The sequence below is a fragment of the Aulonocara sp. 'chitande type north' Nkhata Bay genome, linkage group LG17 (genome assembly GCF_057382095.1).
Source record: "Aulonocara sp. 'chitande type north' Nkhata Bay isolate Kocher_YH1m ecotype deep benthic linkage group LG17, A_spYH_male_GT1.1, whole genome shotgun sequence".
NCBI lineage: Eukaryota > Metazoa > Chordata > Actinopteri > Cichliformes > Cichlidae > Aulonocara > Aulonocara sp. 'chitande type north' Nkhata Bay.
Genome location: NC_141360.1, coordinates 36,254,017 through 36,264,848, shown reverse-complemented (window position 1 = coordinate 36,264,848; position 10,832 = coordinate 36,254,017). Strand labels below are relative to the sequence as shown.

At 38.1% G+C, this 10,832-nt stretch overlaps 1 protein-coding gene and 1 long non-coding RNA gene across 3 annotated transcripts; both read left to right on the top strand.

Annotated features, from left to right (window-relative positions):
* LOC147310505 (aldo-keto reductase family 1 member D1-like) lies at positions 1-5,379 on the top strand. Of its 2 annotated transcripts, XM_086269401.1 has the most exons (9): positions 1-205; positions 429-596; positions 2,049-2,165; positions 2,284-2,361; positions 2,627-2,749; positions 4,345-4,454; positions 4,538-4,703; positions 4,798-4,880; positions 4,962-5,379. In XM_086269401.1, the coding sequence occupies exons 1-9, from the start codon at positions 113-115 to the stop codon at positions 5,002-5,004; spliced, it is 981 nt and encodes a 326-aa protein (XP_086125527.1). In that variant the 5' UTR covers positions 1-112; the 3' UTR covers positions 5,005-5,379. The 2 variants fall into 2 exon arrangements, with proteins under 2 accessions (XP_086125527.1, XP_086125528.1); XM_086269402.1 differs by lacking the exon at positions 2,627-2,749.
* Positions 5,380-7,745: 2,366 nt separating this feature from the next.
* Positions 7,746-10,601, top strand: LOC147310504 (uncharacterized). The gene is made up of 5 exons (XR_015125707.1): positions 7,746-7,990; positions 9,274-9,299; positions 9,843-9,875; positions 9,972-10,061; positions 10,473-10,601. It is a non-coding gene; the product is annotated as an uncharacterized LOC147310504 (long non-coding RNA).
* Positions 10,602-10,832: the final 231 nt, after the last annotated feature.

Here is a 10,832-nt window from a genome sequence, read left to right as displayed (position 1 = left end):
TTTCTGGCCGAGTAGAGAGCAGAGGAGCCAGCCTCCTAGACAGTATTCAAAAGTTCGAGTGAGTGCACAGTGTCAGACATCAAGATCTTTGTAACAAACATTTTTGTTAAACATGGAATTGACAGCAGAAAGTCACTCCATTCCCCTATCTGATGGAAACAGCATACCCTTGATAGGACTGGGAACTTATGCAGATCCCCACGAGGTAAGATTCACGATTTAATTGTATATTGTATATCGTTGTGCGTGTGTCACGAAGCAAAAACTAAATGAATAAATAAAAAATAGTGGTAGGATTTTTTGTTTGTTTGTTTTTCGCTGTGACTTTTGAGTGCTTATTATATTATTATTATGGTTGTTGTTATTTTATTTTATACTATATATTCCTTCCAGTACTACTTCTTCTTCTTCTTCTTTTTTTTTGACAGACTCCTAAAGGAACTGCATATGAATCTGTCAAAATTGCGATCGAGACGGGCTACAGACATATTGATGGAGCATTGATCTATTACAATGAACATGAAGTGGGGCAAGCAATAAGGGACAAAATAGCAGATGGAACTGTGAAAAGAGAGGACATCTTCTATTGTGGAAAGGTTTGCAAAGCATACTTGTTCGTGTGAGCCTCTCCTGTGCACCTTGACCGTTGAACTTTTTTTTTCTTTCTGTTTTTCTGTACACACATTCTGTACTTAAGTAGAAGTACATCTATTACTGTTCAAAACTACTCCAGTAAAGGATGAAGTACTGATTCAACTTCTTTACTCAAGTAAAAGTAAAAAAGTACAGGCTGTTTAGTAGCTGTTTGGAGGACATTTCTATTTCTGTGCAAAGCTAACTTAACCTTCGGCTATGTTAACACAATGATAAAATAATATTAGCAGATGGGAATACAAACTTCAGCCTAAGTTTTTTCCAATCTAAGTATACTCAGCTTGAATCTGAAGAAAAAGAAGTAAAATAAAAAATATATATATCAGTCAATAGATCTAAGAATCATCAGCTAAAATTCATATGAATCTCTGCTACACTTGATGTAGAACTCATGCAAACTCATGAAACCACAGTCACTGTGCACCGGTCACACACTCTTCTTTACTTTAAACCCATCACAGTACACCAAACTAATCTCCAGAGTATTTTCATGTAGTCTTTAAATAGCCTCAGTTTGATTTGCATGTATCATAATATGCAAAAACACAATGTTGGCTCATAGTGACAAAAATCCGTTAAAGCAAATCCGTTAAGGCAAAAGTAACGAGCCTGTTTTACTACTGAAGTGCAGTATAGAAAATTTTATAAAATTTTAACAAATATTTGTGCTTTGTTACTTCCCACCTCAAGAGTTCAGTGATGCATGAAGATCATCAAGACTTTTAGAAATCGAACAACAAGTTCCATTAATAACAAATCCACAAAATCCTCATGTAGGTTATTCAGGGTGAAGCAGGTTGTTTTTCATCTAATTCATTGAAACAAATCCAGCACTATGACGGCATGCACAGGTTTTGGTTGCACCATTCCTAGCATGCATGTTTCTAGATGAGCTTTAACATCTATATCGAGAATGCATGAAAAATGCGTTTAGCAGGATTTCTCTGGGTGTAATTGTTGATGTCAACAAAAAATTTAAAGTTTAAAAATGTGTTTTTTCCTGTCAAAAATGGTGGCCAAAGTGACAAAAAAGTACAAGTCCTTTAGTTATTTTAAAGTAAATAACTAATAATGCAAATAAGAAAAAAAGCCAATCTGAATATTATACCAATATTATTTCCCTGAACCACAAAAAAATAAGGAAGATAAAGTAAGTACATTTTGGTTTGTACAACACCTTTCGAGACAAACATTACAAAGTCCCTCAAGGCAAAAGTTAACCAAAAACAAGTCTAAAATGCTTTTGGCCTGTGTGAAACTTAAAAGGTATGGATAACATACGAATCGATAACATATTCATTTTCATGACATACCTTTGAATCTTAAAAAAAACCAAATGCTGAGTTCTGTAGCTTTTTTCTACATTTGTTAACTTTTCTTCTTTTCTTTTGAAGTTGTGGAACACATTTCATCCACCCGAGCTAGTACGACCTACTTTAGAGAAAACCCTGACGACATTACAGCTGGATTATGTTGACCTCTATATTATAGAACTGCCCATGGCTTTCAAGGTATGCACACATGTGAAAACTTAATAACAAGTTTTTAATTTTTACATTTGAATTTCATGAGGTTTTACTGCACCAAATGAAATACTATACTATACTGAAACACTATAATTTTCTGAAGCCAGGAGATGAATTTAACCCCAAAGATGAGAGTGGGAAGTGGCTTTATCATGAAACGGACCTCTGTGCCACATGGGAGGTGAGACTTGGTGGCCTGCTTATTCAAGAAAATTTAGTTTCAGTTATTTCCTAACATATGTGAAGACAACATAACTGCTACAGAACAACAGTATTGGGTACACGCGTCCTTTAATTTATAGTTAAATACAAAAAGATATGTGGTAAAAATCAATGACAGCTTCAACAGTGTCTCAGTTTTACTGTTTCTGTGAGCTTTTAAATTGTTTCAAAGTTCAACGTTGACTATATTGTTTTATTATTGTGCTTTCCTATGTCTCTCACAGGCTTTAGAAGCTTGTAAAGACGCTGGCCTTGTAAAATCTCTTGGGGTTTCAAACTTCAACAAGCGACAACTAGAGCTAATCCTTAACAAGCCGGGGCTGAAACACAAACCTGTGTCAAACCAGGTTAGTGGTACATTATTGAGCAAGCAGTTGTCTGGAAATAAGTTACTAAGTACTTGTTTTCAGAATACTAAGGTCAAAAAGCTTTGCTCTTTGAACTAACTAACTGAAAACGCTCGGTAAGTTTTTAACTGAGATTTAAATGAATAGATGGAATCAGAGGCGCGAATAGCAGCAGGAAGATTGTTCCAGGGGCTAGGGGCTGCCAGGGCAAAAGCACGGTCACCTCTGGTCTTTAGCCAGGATCTAGGCTGCACTAGGAGTAATTGTCTTGATTATCTTAGGGCTTTCCCAGGGGTATATGAACTAAGGAGTTCAGTGAGGTAGCACGGCGCAGTATTGACACAGTTCTTGTGTAATTTGGCACTATTCAGCCTTTTCTTCTTGCTTCTTTTCCTTAAGAGTGGCTTCTTGACAGCCACCCTTCCACAAAGACCATTTATGGTGAGTCTCAACAAACTGTTGATGGGTTAGTTGAAGGATGAGATACACCACTCAGGTCCCATATCAGATCTTTGATACAGTTTTTCTGTTTTCTTAAGGACATAGCTTTTAGATGCTGTTCATCTGCTCTAATGTTTTTTTTTCTTGTCCAGTTTCCTCACACCATACTGAAATATGCCAAGTTTCCAGCTAAAAGCTCTTTGCTCATCAAATCGTGTTATTCATGGCAGAGATTTAGATAAAAGACATGGGAAGAAATTTTCTTTTACTACAGGATGCTAATAAGTCCCTAAAGAAACTGGTTCTTTCCTAACTTTTCTGTAATGTGTAGACTCAATGAGTCATTCTTTGAATTAGCTGCCTTTTTGTGACACTGATAACACTGATTTCATAGATCAGTGTTAGGTGTTTTAATAATCATGATAAAAGAGTGAAAAAATAGCTAGTGCCCAAAGTAAAACTTTGTCTTCAGAAAGCCTGGAGAACTATTGCTCAGCACCACTTACAAGAAACTGTCCTATTAGAAATATAAATACTCGAGACTTGGGAAATGTACAGTACTATATTTACCGTAAGATCAGCAGATAAATGTGCAAACCATTCTTCATTTTAAAAAGTAGTGTTTCAAGAGTCAATGCTTTTGTTACTTTATTGTGCAGCGGCAATTTATTAAAGTCAGAAGAAAGAATCTGAGGCACAACCAGCTGAAGGCTTTAGTTTCAGTCTTTGAATATTTGCGCATACAGCTAATGAACAATACAACAGAAAGACTCAGATTTTAGACATATGCCCAATATGTTTTAACTAAATCACACACACAGCTGTGTTTTGATAGATATGTGAACATTGTGTGGATAGGACATGGATATGTTGCAGAGGTATAGGAACAAAATGCAGGCAATGTATACCGCCCAGAAATGTGGGGAAAACTTCAAATTTATTTAAAAAGTAAGTTTACTGCCTGAAATATTATCAGTATGAAAGGACTGAACTTTGAATCAATGAAAGCATAACAGAGATAGGAAGTTATTATTTAAGTAACATGAACAATCAAGATGCACTTGGAAGTGTTGGTTCATAACACTCGCAAGGAATAAGCCAAGCTGTCTTCATCAGAAACATGTGTGTATGTATACATATGTGCTCTATTACAGGTTGAATGCCACCCCTATTTCACCCAGCCAAAATTGCTTGAATACTGCCGGCAGAATGGTATCGTCATTGTTGGTTACAGCCCGCTGGGAACATCCAGAGATCCATCTTGGTATGGGTCACACTCATTTTATGAGTAGCTAGTCAAGTTCTCAGCCTCTTGATTGACATTAAAATATCACTGTTTCAATAAAGGGTAAACCTAAAATGCCCCCCAATGCTGGAAGATGACCTGCTGGTATCGATTGCCAAAAAGTACAACAAGACCACGGCTCAGGTGTGTCTGCGGTTCAATGTACAGAGAGGCGTGGTGGTCATCCCAAAGAGCTTCAGCCCTGCTCGCATAAAGGAAAACTTTGAGGTTTGTTTATAATTTTAGGTGTGTAGGTAGCAAAAAGTGCCTTCTGAAAACCAGACGCATGGAATATAATCAGACTTATTTGCCAACTTTCCAGATATTTGATTTCTCTCTCTCTGACGCTGATATGAAGGCAGTTGAAGGGTTGAACAAAAACATCCGCTTTGTGGAGCTTCTCATGTGAGTATAGTGCAGCTTGTGTGAAGTTTTGCTCCTTGAACAAACGGCTCCAATTAATATTTCTCTTTTCTGGCTCAACAGGTGGTCTGACCATCCAGAGTATCCATTTCATGATGACTTCTAAACACCACAAACAGCAACACATTGTTCGAGAGTGATTAAATTTGGCATCTTCACTTTGCTAAAATAATATTTAATTGCTATTAGCTAATTAAAAAAAAAAAAAAAAAACTTAATTTTACAGCACACAATATAATACACTTCCTCGGGTAAAGGGTTTCACTGCTGAGCCGTGCTGTGGGAAGAATAATGAAGGTCTGCTCTCACAGATGTCTTTAGTTTTGTAAAAGTCTTACAGATAAGTTTTGAGTGACAAAACAAACAAACTTGGGATAGTAAATGTTTGCAAACTACAAAATAAAGATAAGGTGTGGCTAAATCAAAACAAGACTGTTAAGTATAGAAAGCTTAAACTCTGGACAGATGGTGTTCTCATCCTGCCAACACTCATTGCTCAGACCAAATCTGAATTGCTCAACCTGAATAACAGCTTTTAAAACTGAATTTGAATTAAATTTAGCTCTTGAATGCTTTCAGTTTCACTTCTCACCATTCAGTTTTAGTTCTTAAATTCAGTTTTTGGGGTCATACATCCGGGTCCTTCGAGAAAACTGCACAATAATCCAGCACAAAGTTTGCCGTTTCAGTGATAGTCATATCATACCACTTCAGAGGTGATCCAGTAATACTGCACTAATGAATTACACCAGGGGTGTTGAACTCCAGGCCTCAAGGGCCGGTGTCCTGCAGGTTTCATATATCACCCTGGGTCAACACACCTGAATCAAATGATTAGTTTCTTTACCAGGCTTATGGAGAACTTCAAGATATGTTGAGGGGGTAATTTAACCATTTAAATCAGCTGTGTTGGATCAAGGGCACATCTAAAACCTGCAGGACACCAGCTCTCAAGGTCTGGAGTTCAACACCTGTGAATTAGACTGTTCGCTTTAGCTAAAGTTATTAAGTTAGCTAAGGAGTCAGGATACTATATAAGACAGAAATAAGCCAAAATTACAATGGTTTGGACACTCTTTTGTATGTTTCCCTACTGTAGCGGTCTCTCAAAGCATACAGGACTTTCAGGGGGTACAAGATGATAACTGTGGAATTCTAATGGGAACAGTCGATCATTAGGGTTGCCAACTCCCTGAAAAATAAATAAGGGACGCCTCGTGGCCAGGGCCCGGCAAAGTGTGGTAGCTCTTTTTTTTTTGTGTGTGAAATTTTTTTTTAACCATTTGACTTGAATTTGATTTAAGCAGATGCATATTCTTTGTGATATGACCATATGGGAAACAAATGATAATTTAGCCATTTATTTTTAGCTCAAAATAACATTAACACAGTAAAACGGGTCTCTTTCTTAAACAGAAGCCTGTCATGCTTAACTTTTGAGAATATAAGTAAATCTTTCTTTAAAAGAACTCTGTCCTGCTTAACTTAAAATTATATAAATTAATAGAAAACAATAGAACAAAATCATTCTTGTAACAGTGCACATTTAGTGCATTTAGTACAATTGGCTTCAGTTGAGGTATTATTTCAGCTTTTCTAATGCTAATCAGCTGCTCCTGTTTGTAAACACACTTGTTCCCATGATTACGCATCATAACTCATCATCATTATTCATCTATGTATTACTTTTATGTATTAGTCATCTATTTGTTGTAATCATCTATCCTTGCAGTTGTTTATTACACAAAATAAATTATATTATCACACTTCTGGCCACATAGCGCTGATATTCACTGCACATGCCCATATTAACCTTAACCAGAGGGTTTAAAAAAAAAAAAAACCCAATGTTTACATACCATATCTGCTTCTGCCGTGGCCTGGTGGACAAGAAATTGGTTAAGGGTTCCCCGAGCTTTCACGCCCTTCATGTTCTCCGTGTGCCCACCATTGTGTGTGCATGCCTATGGAAAAAGTGCGCCGGCACACAGTGCAGTGCGCTTTATAGATGTTATCGTGCACTTTTCCAGCCAGGTGTTTTCCTTTTCCCATTCCTCCCTGTACTTTTGCAGCCTATTTTTCTTTCTCTGAGGGGAACAAACATTGTTTTTTACGGCGTTCTCTGCCAGCTGCAACGGCGTTTAAAACGGCGTTCAAAGATGCATAAAAACGGCGTTTTGTGCCGAGTAGCGTAAAAAACGGCGTTTCCGTCTGTCTTTGAACGCCGCTTTTTACGTCACTCGGATGGTGCGTTCAGGGCGCCATCCGAGTGGCGGAAAAAGCGGCGTTTGTCGGAACAGAACGCCGTTTTTTTCGGCGTTTTGAATAATTAAACGGCGTTTTTTACGCCATTTCTTAACCAAACGGGTTAGGAAAGTGGCGAATTTTGGCACTAATGGCTTGCCATACTGGCACGGCTTCTTCAAGACGGGCGCTTCGCTACACTTATTGAACGCCGTGAAAACTACAAACATAAAACACAAAGGCTTTAAGCGCTTCAGTCTATCAAAAGTAACACTTGTGCTTTAACAACAAAAATTACCTCGTGGCCGCCTGCCACTTCGGAGGTCCTAGAAGAATAGCTTTACAGTCTTGTGCATTCTAAATTAAAACATAAAATAATTAGAACACCATACATTACATATTTTCACAATATTACAATACAGTTATGGCAAATGACAAATACCTTGTACCGCTGGTAGACTAACCAGGCCTTTGCAGATAGCTCGCTGAACTCCTTAGCCTGATTATTAAACGTGGGCTCACAGCCTATACTATCACGCCCAAACCTCGCGATAATAGCGGTGTAACAAAACTTGTTCTTTGTGACAAGATAAACACGGACGATCTGATTTCCTCGTGTCAGCATTGTTCCCACATCATCATAATTAATGTTGTTCCAGGTTCAACATTGCAAGTGACCAATCACCTTCTTGTGACGTCATTCCTTTGCGACTTCGAAATACCCGCCTTCGATTATTTCGAAATACAAGTGAAGAAGCGAAAAACCGCCGCCTGTCCGCCGAATTTGAAGTCAATTCGCCTGTCCGCCGAATTTGAAGTCAATTTAGGATACTTTCCTTTAATAAACGGTAAGCATTATACATATGTTCCTCACTTGGCTTGCTGTTTGTTTGCTAGCGATAGGCTACTTGACGACAGCATTAGCTAACCAGTGTTCCCCAACTTTTTGGGTGTTTCGTGGCCCGGGGGTTGGGTCAGGCAAAATTGCAGTAGCTTCCCTGATCATTTTACAAACATAAGTGAAGAGAATCTGGACTAAAAGGCCTAGACTTATGGTTGTGTGCTGAATCTATGAATCAAACTATCACCTGGAAACATAATTAACTGGTCCATAGCTGTGAAACTGGACATGAGTTCTTGATTCTATGGAGATTAACAGTAATCCAGAAATTTACAAATTTGTCCTGGTACATCGCGTAAATGTTGTCCCAGGGACATCGCGTAAATGTTGTCCCTGGGACATCGCGTAATTGTTGTCCCTGGGACATCGTGTAATTGTTGTCCCTGGGACATCGTGTAAATGTTGTCCCTGGGACATCGTGTAGATGTTGTCCCTGGGACATCGTGTAATTGTTGTCCCTGGGACATCGTGTAAATGTTGTCCCTGGGACATCGTGTAAATGTTGTCCCAGGGACATCGCGTAAATGTTGTCCCAGGGACATTGTGTAGATCAGGAGTGCTCAATACGTCGATCGCAAAGGTAATATTGGTAGATCGCATGGCATTAAAAAAAATAGATGCCAGCCTATCATCCATCCCGTCACTTGATTGATACAGGGAAGCCAGTCAGATGACAGCAGATTTTTTCTGACGCTTAGGTCGCTGCGCATGCGCAAACAGCGGCGCGAAGTGTAGTAAAACTGACAAGCTAGTCAGCGAGTTAACTCCAATTTTTAGCTCTCGGTTTTTTCTCTTAAACCTGGCCGTCAGCAGCTACTGTCCGGACTATGCATCCCTGGCTGATTCAATTCAGTGCAAGTCATCAGAGTAAACTCAGGTAATGACAAAAAATTTACATAGTTAATTGTGTTGTGAAATATTGGATATTGCGGTTATGCATGTATATACATTGTAGATATAAAGAATCCTCAATATATTTATAAATAAGTATATGTTTTGGATTTTTGTAGTGGGTAGATCATTTTGACTTGGTCATTTTATAAGTAGCTCACATGCGGAAAAAGTGTGAGCACCCCTGGTGTAGATGTTGTCCCTGGGACATCGTGTAAATGTTGTCCCAGGGACATCGTGTGATAGCTTGTAAATAATGGAATGAAAATTATTGATTGTTATTAACTTGTGAAAAAGAAGTGTAACAAATCCACATGTTATGTTCTTACACCCTTACAGAAACTGTGACTCCTTCACAATGTCAGGTAAATGTCAACTCATGTTGAATAATCAACCAATCAAGCCTTTTATTATCACATGCAATGTTACACGTACAACTGCAATGAAAATTTCACCCCCTTCTGACCATACATATATTGCTTAAACATCACATTGGGAAGACAGGTCGGAAACAGTTAGGAAGGTCAGAAAACAATTTAATTAATAGATGAGGGGAGAGGAGGAGAAAAAAGAACTACAACCAGACAAAGCTCCTAGAAGACTGAAATGGATGATGGTTGCAGCATGCAAAAAGAAAATGATATCTGTTGACTACAGCATATGCTTTCTCACAGATTACCTTGTGGGAGTAGCTGGACCAAACTCTATTGGTATTTCAAGTTTGAAATCCCTGTTTGACCAGAATAACATTTCAGATGAGGTACCTCTTGACATAAAAATCCTTTTATGTTGTCATAAAACTAATGTTAAATTCTGCTTTAAATACACTTTATTGTACAATTTACTTAATGAATCGTGTTCCTTAGTTCTGTTTTTATTTATATGTATTTATTTATTTGTTTTATAAGGTAATAGATGGCCTAATCTATTTGCAGTGTGAGGTATGTTGAAAAGCTTGTTTGATCATAATGACATAGCATGTTTACGTTTTTTGTAATGTATTTGAAAAAAAAGGTGTATTTATGTTATTTTTATAGAATTTCCCTCACATTTATCCAATACCAAGCCAAATCACTGGAAAAATTTTGGATGGGTCCACAAGAGCACAAAGTGCATACTTTTTGAAGGTATGACTTGGACTGTGGTAACTATGTTCTTATCACAAAGGGTTTATAAGTTGCCACTATAAACAAACAGCATTTTCCAAAATTGAAGCCTTGTCAGAAGAACCTGAAAAATACCTTTCTGAAACCTTTTCTGTGTAAAGACTTGTTCAAAAGCAATGCACACAGATTAAAACATTTCTGTCTTGGCCAACTGATAAAGAACACCAAAAATTTAGTGGTGCGTGTTGAGTCTGTGGTCTTGATTTGTTTTGTACACACTATAGAAATTAATTAATGTAAACCAAAAATGACACTTTCTATATGTTTGTGTATCTGCAGAATTAATTACAAGTCTCACCTGACAAGCTTTTGCAGTTTTGCAGTGTCATTCTTGACAGAAAAACATACTTGTCACATTATTTTTATTTCCAGAAAAACATCTTTCAGATGTATGAGAAATTGATTGGAGCCTGTCTGGAAAACGGCAGCCACTGGACCTTGTTTGTAAGTTGCACAGATTTTGCACTCTCTCTAGTGCATGATACTTTTCAGTGTCCCTCATTAGGAATTCTCAAGGCCCAAGCCTACCTGTCCTGGGGCAACCATATCACCTCAGTTGTACGGAAGGCCCAACAGCGCCTCTACTACCTGAGGAGACTGCGGAGCGCACACATTCCCAGATCTCTGATGTTGAACTTCTACAACTGTGCCATCAGCAGCGTTCTGACGTATGGATTTCTAGTGTGGTTCCCCAGCTGCACCAAGGCCGATCAGCAAGCACTCCAGCGGGTG